Genomic DNA, 17,018 nt, shown 5'->3' on the forward strand with positions numbered 1-17,018 from the left:
TTCTTTGAGGGCTGTCGTGGTATCGGCTTGAGGGGGAATATACACGGCTGTGACAATAACTGAAGAGAATTCTCTTGTGAGGTAATACGGTCGGCATTTGATTGTGAGGTATTCTAGGTCGGGTGAACAAAAGGACTTGTGATTATCATAACATAGAAACATCATGAGTAGTTAACCTCTTGACGGTCGCCTAGGATAGGGGGCGCCAAAGCGCATTTTGAAAAAAATTAGTGCCCATTTTAAACGGCCTACTACTCAAACTCAGAAGCTAGGATATGCATATAATGAATACTTGTGGATAGAAAACACCCTAAAGTTTCTAAAACTGTTTGAATGGTGTCTGTGAGTATAACAGAACTCATATGGCAGTCAAAACCCCGAGACAGATGGAAACAGGAAGTGGAATTCTGAATTGCGAACTCAACTTTATCACGTTGCCTATTAATCACACCGTGAGCTATGGTTCATTGAGCACTTCCTATTGCTTCCACTAGATGTCCCCAGTCTTTATAAAGTGGTTTGAGTCTCCTACTGTTAAAACTGAATGAATGAGACGCTGTGGAACGTGGTCACACGGAGAGGGCCATCACCATTATGACGCCGGCGCCCCTGGTTACCCTCCCCTTTCGAAACACAATTCAATCGTCCCCCTCGAATCTTATTGGCTCTCTTGTTGAAAAACGCCCTGAAGATTTATGTTATACAACGTTTGACATGTTTGAACGAACCTAAATGGGAAAAAAATGCATTTTCTCGAAATGGCTGTCCCGTGGCCGACGAAGCATTTAGATCAGCCTTCAGACGCGCTAACAAGAACAAGCTCTTGGAACATAAAGGAGTAATTTTTTCGAACGAAAATACATTTGTTGTGGACCTGGGATTCCTGGAAGTGCTTTCTGATGAAGACAACCAAAGGTAAGGGATTATTGACAATAGTATACAAGACTAGATGTGATATGCGATTGTTCCAAGATGGCGCTGACCTGTAACGTTAGCCTATTTTTCAGAGTATCGCATCCCCTTTCATCGCAAAGTATGATTACCCAGTAAAGTTAAATCTGGCATTACAGGTGCTTTCAAGAGATATTCATCTATAAATCTTAGAATGACAATATTACATTTTAAAAATGTTTTCGAATAGTAATTTAGTAAATTGTAGCTCTGTTTCATCGGATGCATTTGAGGGAAAATAGTCAACGTTACGCACCGATGTAAAATGCTGTTTTTATATATAAATATGAACTTTATCGAACAAAAGAATGCATGTATTGTGTAACATGATGTCCTAGGTGTGTCATCTGATGAAGATAGTCAAAGGTTAGTGCTGCATTTAGCTGTTTTTTGGTTATTTGTGATGCATGTGGTTGGTCGGAAAATGGCTGTGTAGCTACTTTTACGATATACTCCTCTAACATAATCTAATGTTTTGCTTTTGCTGTAAAGCCTTTTTGAAATCGGACAACGTGGTCCGATTCAGGAGAGGTGTATCTATAAAACGATATAATTGGAGAAAAAAAAATGAAAAAAAAAATTATTACATTTTGTTATGCTAATAGCGATATGATTTTTCGCTGGATGTCCGTCCCGAGGCCACACAGGGGTTAATCATGAAACCTATACCCCCGCCTTTCTCTCTTCGGAGAGTTCATAATTCCTGTCTGCGCGATGTACTGAGAACCCAGCTGGCTGTATGGACGGGGACAGTATATCATCTCTAGAGGGCCATGTTTCCGTGAAACAGAGTATGTTACAATCCCTGATGTCTCTCTGGAAGGAGATCCTCGCCCTGAGCTCGTCTACTTTATTATCCAGAGACTGAACATTAGCGAGTAATATACTCTGAAGCGGTGGATGGTGTGCACGCCTCCTGAGTCGAACTAGAAGTCCACTCTGAATACCTCTTCTCCGTCGGTGGTGTTTTGGAGCAGCCTCTGGAATAAGTTAAATTGCCCTGGGGGGTATGAACAAAGGATCCAATTTGGTAAAATCGTATTCCTGGTCGTAACGCTGGTGAGTTACCGCCGCTCTTATTTCCGGCTGTATGTAATAACACACAAAAAAAAATTCAGGTCTAATAATGTTAGAAAAATACTGCAAAGTTGCTTAGGAGCTAGAAGCAGAGCTGCCATATCTGTCGGCGCCATATTACTACGTGTGTGTGTGTGCAATTCATGTGGAAGCACAATGCTCACTATAAATCCACAGGAGTGCTTTTGGACAGAGAACAGACTGGCTCGGCTGTGTGTGTGTGTGTGTGTGTGTGTGTGTGTGTGTGTGTGTGTGTGTGTGTGTGTGTGTGTGTGTGTGTGTGTGTGTGTGTGTGTGTGTGTGTGTGTGTGTGTGTGTGATTAGGCGATGTTGAGAAAAGGACAAGAAATGAGGCATGAAGCTAGATCTCCAACAACAGGTGAGAGTCTCTCCTCTTCCTCACCTTTAGAACAAACGTGTTTGTGTTGTCAGGCATCTCCAGACAGTTGCAGCGGCGGATCTCCAGGATGTCTGAGCAACGTGCTGTGAGTTTAGGACTGGAGCCCTGGAGGACACACACACAGAGAGAGACAGGGTCAGAGATCAAGCAGACATTGTTACAGCATGTCGTGTCCTAGACCCCTCAAACACCACTCTGTTCCACTAACACACCACCTCAAACACCACTGTTCCGGTAACTCACCACATCCACTTCGACGCAACTCCCTTCAAAAAACCACGTCATACTAGTGTGTTTGTGGCACATTAAGAGACATTTCAAGATACAGTTTGCTTCTGCTTTACTTGAACATTTGACTGAGTGTTTGTGGTGAGGAGGGTTAGTTTGTGTTGTTTTTTGGGGGAGTAGACATATCAGGTTGCATTCATTTGATCTATTGCAGTTTTGATGTTGTTTTCCTTTCGCTCTACAGCGCTCTCCGACAAGAACTCCACAACTAGATGGAGAGGGGATCCAGATGGTGGAGGAACTAGTGGGAAATGCACAACCACTGGGACATGCAGGCTGTGTGTGTGTGTGGGTGGGTGGGTCTTTCTCAGTGTCAGAGTGTCTAAAGTACGTGTTCCTGTGTGTACGAGTCTTTGCTGTTGAAAATCCAACTTGGCTCTTCCCCTGGAGTATCCCTCAGTGGAACTCTCTGGGCTGAGCGCCAAGGCTCCTTCCCTCCAGGCCCAGTTCAGAATGGAGAGACCAAGAGAGGAAGACTGCTCCTCAGGGAACACACTCACAGTCTCCAGCCCAGCTCAGAGGGAGGAGGGGAGGCCAGTCATCAACAGCCCCATGGGATGACAGGGCAAAGGTCACCTTTGAAAATTAATCTCCTCACTGTTCTTTCAGGAGAAAACGGGCAGAAGGAAAGTGCTTGTCGTATGCTGATGATAGCTCTGCTGTTGTGTGTCATGTGTGAGCTGTTCCACATGCTGGCTGACGGAAAGGAAATGAGCGAGACAGTATAAGATGGGGGAGAAAGGACAGCGGGGGACAAAGGAGAGCGGGGGAGAGAAAAAAACGGGTGGATTCCAGAGGGCTGAGGCGGATGAGTGTGACCCTGTGACACAGTGTGTGAGCGGATGAAATGTCCATGGGTGCGTCCTAAATTACACCCAATAACCTATTTAGTGCACTACTTTTGACCAGAGGCCTATGGGCCTTGCTGAAAAGGAGTGCACTATTTAGGGAATAGTGTGCCATTAGGAACACAGGCCATGCTTATCCCAGACAGGTTGGGCATATCAAAAGGAGATTCTTTCCCCCTCGTTTCCTGTCCTCATGCGTCTTAGTATGAATGAATCACATGGAGCCATTGTTCATCCCAACAACTTTAGGGAGAAATGATCAGTATTTGACTCAGTAGCTAGATTTCCATCCAATTGGTGACAGATTTTCATGCAAATATCCTAAAATCTTCACAAAGAAAATGTGCATTTTCCCACCAGTGGTGTTTTCACCAAACTGACTTGTTGCAGATAAAAAAAAAAAAATCAGTGCGTTTTCGTTTTCATGTAGCGAATAAAAACGTGTTTCCATCGCATTTCTAACTCTACCGATTGTGACAAAACTAACTGCTGCATTAGAAAGCAAAGTAAATGTGCCTCCTCTGGTCTTGGCACATGCGTTCCAGCCAACAGTTGGCAGATACACTGTGGGTAGGCTTGAGATTAATATGGATAACAGCGAGAATATTTTTACTTGTCAAACTGCAGTCAATCATTGATCAACATGTCACCAGAATAAGACCCTGGATATTTATTGGAAAGGAGCATCAAGCTCATATCGTGCACTTCACCACCCAGTCAGAGCCCGGACCTGATCAAACATCTCTGGAGAGACCTGAAAGTAGCGGTGCAGCGACGCTCCCCATCCAACCTGACAGAGCTTGAGAGGATCTGCAGAGAAGAATGGGAGAAACTCCCCAAATACAGGTGTGCCAAGCTTGTAGTGTCATACATAAGAAGACTCGAGGGTGTAATCGCTGCCAAAGGTGCTTCAACAAAGTACTGAGTAAAGAGTCTGAATAATTATGTAAATGTCATTTACATTTATTTTTAAATAAAAAAAACTGTTTTTGCTTTGTCATTATGGGGTATTGTGTGTAGATTGATGAGGGAAAAAATGATTTAATCAATTTAGAATAAGGCTGTAACGTAACAAAATGTGGGAAAAGTCAAGGTGTCTGAATACTTTCCGAATGACCTGTCTACTGCATGACTTTACTCGCATAAAGAATGACCTGTCTACTGCATGACTTTACTCGCATAAAGAATGACCTGTAGACTGCATGACTTTACTCACATAAAGAATGACCTGTCTACTGCATGACTTTACTCACATAAAGAATGACCTGTAGACTGCATGACTTTACTCACATAAAGAATGACCTGTAGACTGCATGACTTTACTCGCATAAAGAATGACCTGTAGACTGCATGACTTTACTCACATAAAGAATGACCTGTCTACTGCATGACTTTACTCGCATAAAGAATGACCTGTCTACTGCATGACTTTACTCACATAAAGAATGACCTGTCTACTGCATGACTTTACTCGCATAAAGAATGACCTGTCTACTGCATGACTTTACTCGCATAAAGAATGACCTGTCTACTGCATGACTTTACTCACATAAAGAATGACCTGTCTACTGCATGACTTTACTCACATAAAGAATGACCTGTCTACTGCATGACTTTACTCGCATAAAGAATGACCTGTAGACTGCATGACTTTACTCGCATAAAGAATGACCTGTAGACTGCATGACTTTACTCACATAAAGAATGACCTGTCTACTGCATGACTTTACTCACATAAAGAATGACCTGTCTACTGCATGACTTTACTCACATAAAGAATGACCTGTCTACTGCATGACTTTACTCGCATAAAGAATGACCTGTCTACTGCATGACTTTACTCACATAAAGAATGACCTGTCTACTGCATGACTTTACTCGCATAAAGAATGACCTGTAGACTGCATGACTTTACTCACATAAAGAATGACCTGTCTACTGCATGACTTTACTCACATAAAGAATGACCTGTCTACTGCATGACTTTACTCGCATAAAGAATGACCTGTCTACTGCATGACTTTACTCGCATAAAGAATGACCTGTCTACTGCATGACTTTACTCGCATAAAGAATGACCTGTCTACTGCATGACTTTACTCACATAAAGAATGACCTGTCTACTGCATGACTTTACTCACATAAAGAATGACCTGTCTACTGCATGACTTTACTCGCATAAAGAATGACCTGTAGACTGCATGACTTTACTCGCATAAAGAATGACCTGTAGACTGCATGACTTTACTCACATAAAGAATGACCTGTCTACTGCATGACTTTACTCACATAAAGAATGACCTGTAGACTGCATGACTTTACTCGCATAAAGAATGACCTGTCTACTGCATGACTTTACTCGCATAAAGAATGACCTGTAGACTGCATGACTTTACTCGCATAAAGAATGACCTGTAGACTGCATGACTTTACTCACATAAAGAATGACCTGTAGACTGCATGACTTTACTCGCATAAAGAATGACCTGTAGACTGCATGACTTTACTCGCATAAAGAATGACCTGTCTACTGCATGACTTTACTCACATAAAGAATGACCTGTCTACTGCATGACTTTACTCACATAAAGAATGACCTGTCTACTGCATGACTTTACTCACATAAAGAATGACCTGTAGACTGCATGACTTTACTCACATAAAGAATGACCTGTCTACTGCATGACTTTACTCACATAAAGAATGACCTGTCTACTGCATGACTTTACTCACATAAAGAATGACCTGTAGACTGCATGACTTTACTCACATAAAGAATGACCTGTAGACTGCATGACTTTACTCACATAAAGAATGACCTGTAGACTGCATGACTTTACTCGCATAAAGAATGACCTGTCTACTGCATGACTTTACTCGCATAAAGAATGACCTGTAGACTGCATGACTTTACTCACATAAAGAATGACCTGTCTACTGCATGACTTTACTCACATAAAGAATGACCTGTCTACTGCATGACTTTACTCGCATAAAGAATGACCTGTCTACTGCATGACTTTACTCACATAAAGAATGACCTGTCTACTGCATGACTTTACTCGCATAAAGAATGACCTGTAGACTGCATGACTTTACTCACATAAAGAATGACCTGTCTACTGCATGACTTTACTCGCATAAAGAATGACCTGTCTACTGCATGACTTTACTCGCATAAAGAATGACCTGTCTACTGCATGACTTTACTCGCATAAAGAATGACCTGTCTACTGCATGACTTTACTCACATAAAGAATGACCTGTCTACTGCATGACTTTACTCGCATAAAGAATGACCTGTCTACTGCATGACTTTACTCGCATAAAGAATGACCTGTAGACTGCATGACTTTACTCGCATAAAGAATGACCTGTCTACTGCATGACTTTACTCGCATAAAGAATGACCTGTAGACTGCATGACTTTACTCGCATAAAGAATGACCTGTAGACTGCATGACTTTACTCGCATAAAGAATGACCTGTCTACTGCATGACTTTACTCGCATAAAGAATGACCTGTCTACTGCATGACTTTACTCGCATAAAGAATGACCTGTCTACTGCATGACTTTACTCGCATAAAGAATGACCTGTCTACTGCATGACTTTACTCGCATAAAGAATGACCTGTCTACTGCATGACTTTACTCGCATAAAGAATGACCTGTAGACTGCATGACTTTACTCACATAAAGAATGACCTGTCTACTGCATGACTTTACTCGCATAAAGAATGACCTGTCTACTGCATGACTTTACTCACATAAAGAATGACCTGTCTACTGCATGACTTTACTCACATAAAGAATGACCTGTCTACTGCATGACTTTACTCACATAAAGAATGACCTGTCTACTGCATGACTTTACTCACATAAAGAATGACCTGTCTACTGCATGACTTTACTCACATAAAGAATGACCTGTCTACTGCATGACTTTACTCACATAAAGAATGACCTGTCGACTGCATGACTTTACTCGCATAAAGAATGACCTGTCTACTGCATGACTTTACTCGCATAAAGAATGACCTGTCTACTGCATGACTTTACTCGCATAAAGAATGACCTGTCTACTGCATGACTTTACTCACATAAAGAATGACCTGTAGACTGCATGACTTTACTCACATAAAGAATGACCTGTAGACTGCATGACTTTACTCACATAAAGAATGACCTGTCTACTGCATGACTTTACTCACATAAAGAATGACCTGTCTACTGCATGACTTTACTCGCATAAAGAATGACCTGTCTACTGCATGACTTTACTCACATAAAGAATGACCTGTAGACTGCATGACTTTACTCACATAAAGAATGACCTGTCTACTGCATGACTTTACTCGCATAAAGAATGACCTGTCTACTGCATGACTTTACTCGCATAAAGAATGACCTGTCTACTGCATGACTTTACTCGCATAAAGAATGACCTGTCTACTGCATGACTTTACTCACATAAAGAATGACCTGTCTACTGCATGACTTTACTCGCATAAAGAATGACCTGTCTACTGCATGACTTTACTCGCATAAAGAATGACCTGTCTACTGCATGACTTTACTCGCATAAAGAATGACCTGTAGACTGCATGACTTTACTCACATAAAGAATGACCTGTCTACTGCATGACTTTACTCACATAAAGAATGACCTGTAGACTGCATGACTTTACTCACATAAAGAATGACCTGTCTACTGCATGACTTTACTCGCATAAAGAATGACCTGTCTACTGCATGACTTTACTCACATAAAGCCTGTGGATGGAAACGTGGTTATGGAAGGAAGGAATCTCCCGCTCCCTCTGTTTAGATTAATACCAGGTCTCTTTCCAGTTTGTTGCACCACCCACTGGCACTGCACTGACTCACTACACAGAGACAGCACTCCACTGGGCGGGCGAGTACGCACGCAGTCACACACACACACCACACACACACACACCACAGCGATCATAAATTAGGCTTACACAAATATGATACACCCCAGATCCGAGCCTGTGTACTGAGAAACAAATGTACCGGCGGTTCAGTGGACACTCCATAGCTAGGCTATGTCAACTAAAACTGACACTGTGGAACAGATTGGCAAATAAAGGTAGCGAGGGTCTAGCATAAAGAAACTCCAGAGCTCTTCAACCTTTAAAAGAAACAGGACACAGCATTAGATAATACATCAGTCAGATGTAGCTTGAGAGTTAGTGACAGGAACGCTTTGGTAGGGTGACGCCACTGGAAGCCTGTGAAAACTAAATGTTGGACAAATGCCATATTTGGTTAGCCGCCTGCTTCGAAACGCCTGACGCCATCTCCTTGACTGTATACACAACGCATCCAAATTGTTTGTCCCTTTTCGAGCTTGTTTAGAGCATTTTAGTGTACTTAATAAGGTGTGCCCTGAGCCACAAGGGAAAAGCAAATAGAAAGATGCAACACAACAGTTTGATGTGAAGCAAAAAGTCTCATGCTACTCATTCAGCGACCATCTCAACAACATCTCATCTCACGTCAGAGATCAGCTGTTTACCAGAACAGTGGCTGGGTGACCGCTTTGCTGTTGTTTGCAGATGGCCCCTTTAAAGCTCTATATGACGCTGAGTGCACTACAGGGGGAATTTACAGAGGTCTGCTTGTGAAGCCCTCCGATTCCATTTCACTTCTCACTGGTCACTTTCAATCTTAGTCCTTCACAATCGTGTTTCAGCTTCAGTCACACACACAACATTTGATAATATGGTTGGAGAAAATTGACAATATAACCCACAGATGTGTGGCAAAGCAAATACTCACAGCTGACACTGTCCACCCTGGGCAGGACTCCCAGCATGCTTTGCACCAACATTACGATGACCCTGGGGTCATCATCATCATCAGGACCCTCTCCAGAGACTTCCCAAATGTTACCCTCCACCTCCCCATCAGTACAAATACACAAACATTACACAGTACTCAATACAGGAGGATTTTCATACGCTACAGCTATTGGGATGAGATTTCATTTGGTTGACAAACTCATAAGGCGATTCAGAATGATAGTTGATAATAGTCCCTGTTCCACATCCACACATGACATTCTGTACTATATGAGCATAGGCCTAGGCCAGGGTTCCCCAACTGGTGGCCAACAGCTGGTTTTATCCCCCCCACCCAACTTTTCTGAGAGAAAAAAAAGAGAGAAAAAAATGTGGGTTGAATTTTCATTGTTGAACATAAGACTGTAAAATCACCAGGAAATCAGCGGCAAGTGATTTCAATTTTGGAAACCTGTTCAAGTATTCCCACGCATAACAGAGACACATGGTTGTATAAACATTTTGAAATTATTATGCTTGTGTCAAATATATCCGTTTGTGGTTCTTGCATTCAATTTGCAACCTACAAATGATGTGTAATTATGTTCCGGGCCCCTGACCATCCGCTCAAGAAAACAAGCCACTTCTGAATCTAGTTGATGATCCCTGGCCTAGACTACACTACACGCTAATCAGGCTTGGTGTTTGCCTTTTGACTTTACACCCAGCCCGACCGACTCGGCATCTTTATGGTGAAGCAGGTTTATCAAACAACCCTGCAGTGGAACTGAAATCCTCAGAAGTGTCACAGGAAAGAGAGCGTGCTGTTCTCGGTTGTGAGAAGTCTCTGAGGAGAGCAGCGGCTAGTACGGCGATAACGCCATATGAACCAGATCTAGCTAGATATGAAATCATCAAGGATGTGGGGACAGCAGCACTATGATTAAACTGAGAAATGACACGTTTCTAGGAAACAGAGCAGCCAATAGGAAAGAGATACTAACAGGCTGCATAGGCAATACAAACAAGACCATTTTTCTATTCGGACTTGTGTGTCAATTATCTTGCTATTTAAAATGGTAATAATAGATAGCCTATGCAGCTAAAAATATGACAGCCACTCTGGTCTGTAAGTCATTCCACTGAAGGTGTAAGATCAGGAAAATGACAACGTCAGTCAGTCTGACCTTTGGCCCTGCTCTTGGAAATACAACCGCAGTTTCACCGAAACACTCGAGAGCCCCTGCTACTGAGAAATGTATAGAGGTGAGAAAGAGAAACAGAATAGTGTTTCCTGTTACTGTCTAACATTGAGCCTTGGGTCTTGTGGTACTTAGAGACTGGTGCTAGGGTGAGAGCTTGTTTTAGGCCAGACATGGTGCTTCACCGAAACCCCCTCCCCATAAAATCTGTGTGTGTGTGTGTGTGTGTGTGTGTGTGTGTGTCCCATACAGTGCATTCGGAAAGTATTCAGACCCCTTCACTTTTCCACATTTTGTTACATTACAGCCTTATTCTAAAATGTATTAAATACAATTTGTTCTCATCAATCTACACAATAAAACCGTTTTTAGAAATGTTAGCCAAAAACAGAAATACCTCAATTACATTAATAATCAGACCCTTTGCTATGAGACTCGAAATTGAGCTCAGGTGCATCCTGTTTCCATTGATCATCCTTGAGATGTTTCTACAACTTGATTGGAGTCCACCTGTGGTAAATTCAATTGATTGGACATGAATTGGAAAGGCACACACCTGTCTACATAAGGTTCCACAGTTGACAGTGCATTTCAGAGCAAAAAGCAAGCCATGAGGTTAAAGGACTAATCCGTTGAGCTCTGAGACAGGATTGTTGTTGAGGCACAGATCGGGGGAAGGGTACCAAAACATGTCTGCAGCATTGAAGGTCCCCAAGAACCTCCATTCTTAAATGGAATAAGTTTGGAACCACCAAGACTCTTTCCTAGAGCTGGCCACCAGGCCAAACTGAGCAATTGGGGGAGAAGAGCCTTGGTTAGAGAGGTGACCAAGAACCCGGTGGTCACTCTGACAGAGCTCCAGTTCCTCTGTGGAGATGGGCAACCATCTCTGCAGCACTCCACCAAATCAGGCCATTATGGTAGAGTGGCTAGATGGAAGCCGATCCTCAGGAAAAGGCACAGCCCGCTTGGAGTTTGCCAAAAGGCACCTAAAGGTCTCTCAGACCATGAGAAACAAGATTCTCCGGTCTGGTCTGCTGAAACCAAAACTCTTTGGCCTGAATGTCAAGCATCACATCTGGAGGAAACCTGGCACCATCACTACGGTGAAGCATGGTGGTGGCAGCATCATGCTGTGGGGATGTTTTTCAGTGGCAGGGACTGGGGAAGATCCCTGATGAAAACCTGCTCCAGGGCGCTCAGGACCTCAGACTGGGGTGAAGGTTCCCCTTCAAACAGGACAACGACTCTAAGCACACAGCCAAGACAACGCAGGAGTGGCATCGGGACAAGTCTCTGAATGTCCTTGAGTGGCCCAGCTAGAGCCCGGAATTGAACCCAATTGAACATCTCTGGAGATACCTGAAAAACACAGCCATGCAGACCAATTTGATGCAGTGTGCAGCGTATGGTCTGAGCACTGACAGACTGACCCCCCCACCCCTTCAACCTCTGCAGCAATGCTGGCAGCACTCATACGTCTATTTCCCAAAGACAACATCTGGATATGAGCACGTGCACTCAACTTCTTTGGTCGACCATGGTGAGGCCTGTTCTGAGTGGAACCTGTCCTGTTAAACCGCTGTATGGTCTTGGCCACCATGCTGCAGCTCAGTTTCAGGGTCTTGGCAATCTTCTTATAGCCCAGGCCATCTTTATGTAGAGCAACAATTCTTTTTTTCAGATCCTCAGAGAGTTCTTTGCCATGAGGTGCCATGTTGAACTTCCAGTGACCAGTCAGTATGAGGGAGTGTGAGAGTGATGACACCAAATTTAACACACCTGCTCCCCATTCACACCTGAGACCTTGTAACACTAACGAGTCACATGACACCAGGGAGGGAAAATGGCTAATTGGGCCCAATTTGGACATTTTCACTTAGGGGTGTACTCACTTTTGTTGCCAGCAGTTTAGACATTAATGGCTGTGTGTTGAGTTATTTTGAGGGGTCAGCAAATTTACACTGTTATACAAGCTGTACACTCACTACTTTACATTGTAGCAAAGTGTCATTTCTTCAGTGTTGTCACATGAAAACATATACTCAAATATTTACAAAAATGTGAGGGGTGTACTCACTTTTGTGAGATACTGTATGTAATGTAAAATGTGATATTTCTGTTTTCAAGGAGTCTGAATATTTTCCTAATGCACTGTATGGCATGCACATGCAACTACAGAAGTAAACCATTGGAGCTAAGGAGGTCTGGTGAAAGTGGGAGACTGAGTGAGTGAGACATTTGCTCTCCCCTGTCTTCGTCCACTGCTGGCCACAGAAAAGAGCCAGCTCTGCGGTTTTGTCCTCTGACCCAACAGGCAAGGAGATGCAGCACAGAACGAGTGTCTGCCTGCCCGCATGTGCCTGTCAGCCAGCCCGCGTCTGCCAGCCCGCGTCTGCCTGTCAGCCAGCCTGCGTCAGCCAGCCCGCGTCTGCCTGTCAGCCAGCCCGCGTCTGCCTGTCAGCCAGCCCGCGTCTGCCTGTCAGCCAGCCCGCGTCTGCCTGTCAGCCAGCCCGCGTCTGCCTGTCAGCCAGCCCGCGTCTGCCTGTCAGCCAGCCCGCGTCTGCCTGTCAGCCAGCCCGCGTCTGCCTGTCAGCCAGCCCGCGTCTGCCTGCTCCCTCAGCAGTGGACAAAGACAGGGAAGAGCAAATGGCTCACTCACTCAGTCTCCCACTTTCACCAGACCTCCTTAGCTCCAATGATTTGCTTGTGTACTTGCATGTACACATGAACATACTTACATGCATACAGTGCATTCGGAAAGTATTCAGAGACGCCACTCCGTCTGCCTGTCTGCCACTCTGCCTGCCCACCCGTCTCTCCGCCAACCCGCCCGCCCCTCCGTCTGCCTGTTCGCCCCTCCGGCGGCCTGCTCGCCCGCCCCTCCGTCTGCCTGCCTGCATGCCACTCTGCCTGCCCGCCCGTCTCTCCGCCCGCCCGTCTCTCACTCTGTCCGTGTACACTGGCCTTGGCTCTGTGAAAAGCCATTCAGGCAGAACAGACATTCACACGGGTCCACTGAAGACGGTGTTAGGGGGGCCAGAGCAAAAGGGAAAATTAGAGAAAGAGAGAGGAGCAGGGGAGGGGGAAGAATAGACAGGCAAAGGGAGAAATGAGAGAGGGGAAAGGTGACAAAGAGAGAAAATGACCAGAGAGAGAGAAGAGGAAAGAGATGTTCCAGAGAGAGAGGTAAGCTAGATGACAGACGTAGCTCCCCTCAGGGGCTTTCCACAGGCAACTGAGCAAGGTCAGGTGCACTAACACTGTGGTTACAGGTCCATCACAGAGAGATAAGCATTGTTGCCCGCAACAGAGGCGCACGCACGCACGCACACACACACACACACACACACAGGGCATCAAAGCCAGTGAAAGGTTTAAAACAAACAAGCACTACTCTGCATGACTACGGTAACCACTTGACTTCCTATCAACTCTTCTAGATTTTCTGTGTCACCTTGACGAACACTTTTTTTTCTCCCCTTTCTTCTAATCAACCATTTTAAGTGTACGTTCTGTAAGAGACGGGATGGGGTACAGAACAAATAGGCAGAACAAAAATAAAATAAACAAAAAAAAAGGTAGTCTAAACAACAACAACAACACAATTTTGGACCAAGTTCTGAACTGAGAGCTCCTCTCAGCATCTGGATGTTTCCTACTTGATTCTGGGTTTCTTGGTCCAGAGGTCAGTGTAAGGAGAATGGACTAATTTGGCCGTGTTAGGAAATGGTTTAGCCTGAGACAAACTAAACAAAAGGAAAAGTTGCACTTACTGTAACAGTCTTTACATTTTAATGTATATTTTTTTATCAAATGGACGTGTTGTGGAAACAGCCTTTGTAAGCATTGACTGCTGGATTGACCTCTGCATTTTAATGTCTTTTAGCAGCAGCAAATACTATTAGGCTACAGTGAGTGTGGGTTTTCCTTTTTCAGTATGCCTTTTGAACCCTGCACCTAAAATACTTTGTATTATTAACAACTGAGTCAAGCATGCTAATTCGTCATTCTGCAAAGTAAACAAAAACAAATGGGCTGCGTCATGCACCAGATGGCACACGTGTTCACCTAAAAAGTCAACAAGTTCTCATGACTCAAAACATGCATTTTCAAAGGTAGTGTCCCAAATAGGTTTGGCCAATTTGAAGGGACAGAATGTGTGATCATGGTCATTTTACTGTGATAGAATTCTGACAGAAGCATTGCAGGTTACATTAAGACCTACTTCTATCGGATAATACTTGCCCATCTACAAAGTCTGCATCCCAAATGCACCTATTCCCTATATAGAGCACTACTTTTGACCAGGGCCCATAGCATTTGGGACACATCCTAAACTAAGAAGCTCAATTACAAATGTTTTAAAAATGGCGGAAAGCCATCCATCTCATTTAGCACATCAGGAAGCAACATTAACCTCTCTGGGGTATGTGGGACGCTAGCATCGAGACACACTCGCTAACAGCCAGTGAAATAGCAGGGCGGCAAATTCAAACAACAAAAATCTCATAATTCAAATTTCTCAAACATACAACTATTATATCCCATTTTAAAGATACACTTCTGGTTAATCCAACCACAGTGTCCGATTTCAAAAAGGCTTTACGGCGAAAGCATAACATTAGATTATGTTAGGACAGCGCCTAGACAAGAAAAACCACACAGCCATTTTCCAAGCAAGGAGAGACGTCACAAAAACCAGAAATACAGCTAAAATGAATCACTAACCTTTGATGATCTTCATCAGAAGGCGCTCATAGGACTTCATGTTACACAATACATGCATGTTTTTCTCGGTAAGGTTCATATACTGCTCAAAAAAATAAAGGGAACACTTAAACAACACATCCTAGACCTGAATGAAAGAAATAATCTTATTAAATACTTTTTCCTTTACATAGTTGAATGTGCTGACAACAAAATCACACAAAAATAATCAATGGAAATCCAATTTATCAACCCATGGAGGTCTGGATTTGGAGTCACACTCAAAATTAAAGTGGAAAACCACACTACAGGCTGATCCAACTTTGATGTAATGTCCTTAAAACAAGTCAAAATGAGGCTCAGTAGTGTGTATGGCCTCCACGTGCCTGTATGACCTCCCTACAATGCCTGGGAATGCTCCTGATGAGGTGGCAGATGGTCTCCTGAGGGATCTCCTCACCGACCTGGACTAAAGCATCCGCCAACTCCTGGACAGTCTGTGGTGCAACGTGGCGTTGGTGGATGGAGCGAGACATGATGTCCCAGATGTGCTCAATTGGATTCAGGTCTGGGGAATGGGCTGGCCAGTCCATAGCATCAATGCCTTCCTCTTGCAGGAACTGCTGACACACTCCAGCCACATGAGGTCTAGCATTGTCTTGCATTAGGAGGAACCCAGGGCCAACTGCACCAGCATATGGTCTCACAAGGGGTCTGAGGATCTCATCCCGGTACCTAATGGCAGTTAGGCTACCTAAGGCGAGCACATGGAGGGCTGTGCGGCCCCCCAATGAAATGCCACCCCACACCATGACTGACCCACTGCCAAACCGGTCATGCTGAAGGATGTTGCAGGCAGCAGAACGTTCTCCACGGCGTCTCTAGACTCTGTCACGTCTGTCACGTGCTCAGTGTGAACCTACTTTCATCTGTGAAGAGCACGGGGCGCCAGTGGCGAATTTGCCAATCTTGGTGTTCTCTGGCAAATGCCAAACCTCCTGCACGGTGTTGGGCTGTAAGCACAACCCCCACCTGAGGACGTCAGGCCCTCATTCCACCCTCATGGAGTCTGTTTCTGACCATTTGAGCAGACACATGCACATTTGTGGCCTGCTGGAGGTCATTTTGCAGGGCTCTGGCAGTGCTCCTCCTTGCACAAAGGCGGAAGTAGCGGTCCTGCTGCTGGGTTGTTGCCCTCCTACGACCTCCTCCACGTCTCCTGATGTACTGGCCTGTCTCCTGGTAGCGCCTCCATGCTCTAGACACTACGCTGACAGACACAGCAAACCTTCTTGCCACAGCTAGCATTGATGTGCCATCCTGGATGAGCTGCACTACCTGAGCCACTTGTGTGGGTTGTAGACTCCGTCTCGTGAAAGCACTGCCAGCATTCAAAAGTAACCAAAACATCAGCCAGGAAGCATAGGAACTGAGAAGTGGTCTGTGGTCCCCACCTACAGAACCACTCCTTTATTGGGGGGTCTTGCTAATTGCCTATAATTTCCACCTGTTGTCTATTCCATTTGCACAACAGCATGTGAAATTTATTGTCAATCAGTGTTGCTTCCTAAGTGGACAGTTTGATTTCACAGAAGTGTGATTGACTTGGAGTTACATTGTGTTGTTTAAGTGTTCCCTTTATTTTTTTGAACAGTGTATTTATATCCAAAAACCCCATTTTACATTGGTGTGTAATGTTCAGAAATGTTTTGCCTCCCAAAACTTCCGGTGAA

General features: G+C 44.2%; 1 protein-coding gene across 2 annotated transcripts in view; it reads right to left on the reverse strand.

Moving 5' to 3' along the window:
• The window catches only part of sh2b3 (SH2B adaptor protein 3), a 74,255-nt gene that overhangs the window by 23,865 nt on the left and 33,372 nt on the right, over positions 1-17,018 (reverse strand). For both annotated transcript variants that reach the window (XM_014172546.3, XM_014172547.3), the window contains exon 3: positions 2,432-2,533. In XM_014172546.3, the coding sequence (XP_014028021.1) occupies positions 2,432-2,533 (102 nt within the window). The remainder of the gene's footprint in view (positions 1-2,431; positions 2,534-17,018) is intronic.

Source organism: Salmo salar, chromosome 24 (assembly GCF_965601325.2).
Source record: "Salmo salar chromosome 24, fSalSal1, whole genome shotgun sequence".
Classification (NCBI taxonomy): Eukaryota; Metazoa; Chordata; class Actinopteri; order Salmoniformes; family Salmonidae; genus Salmo; species Salmo salar.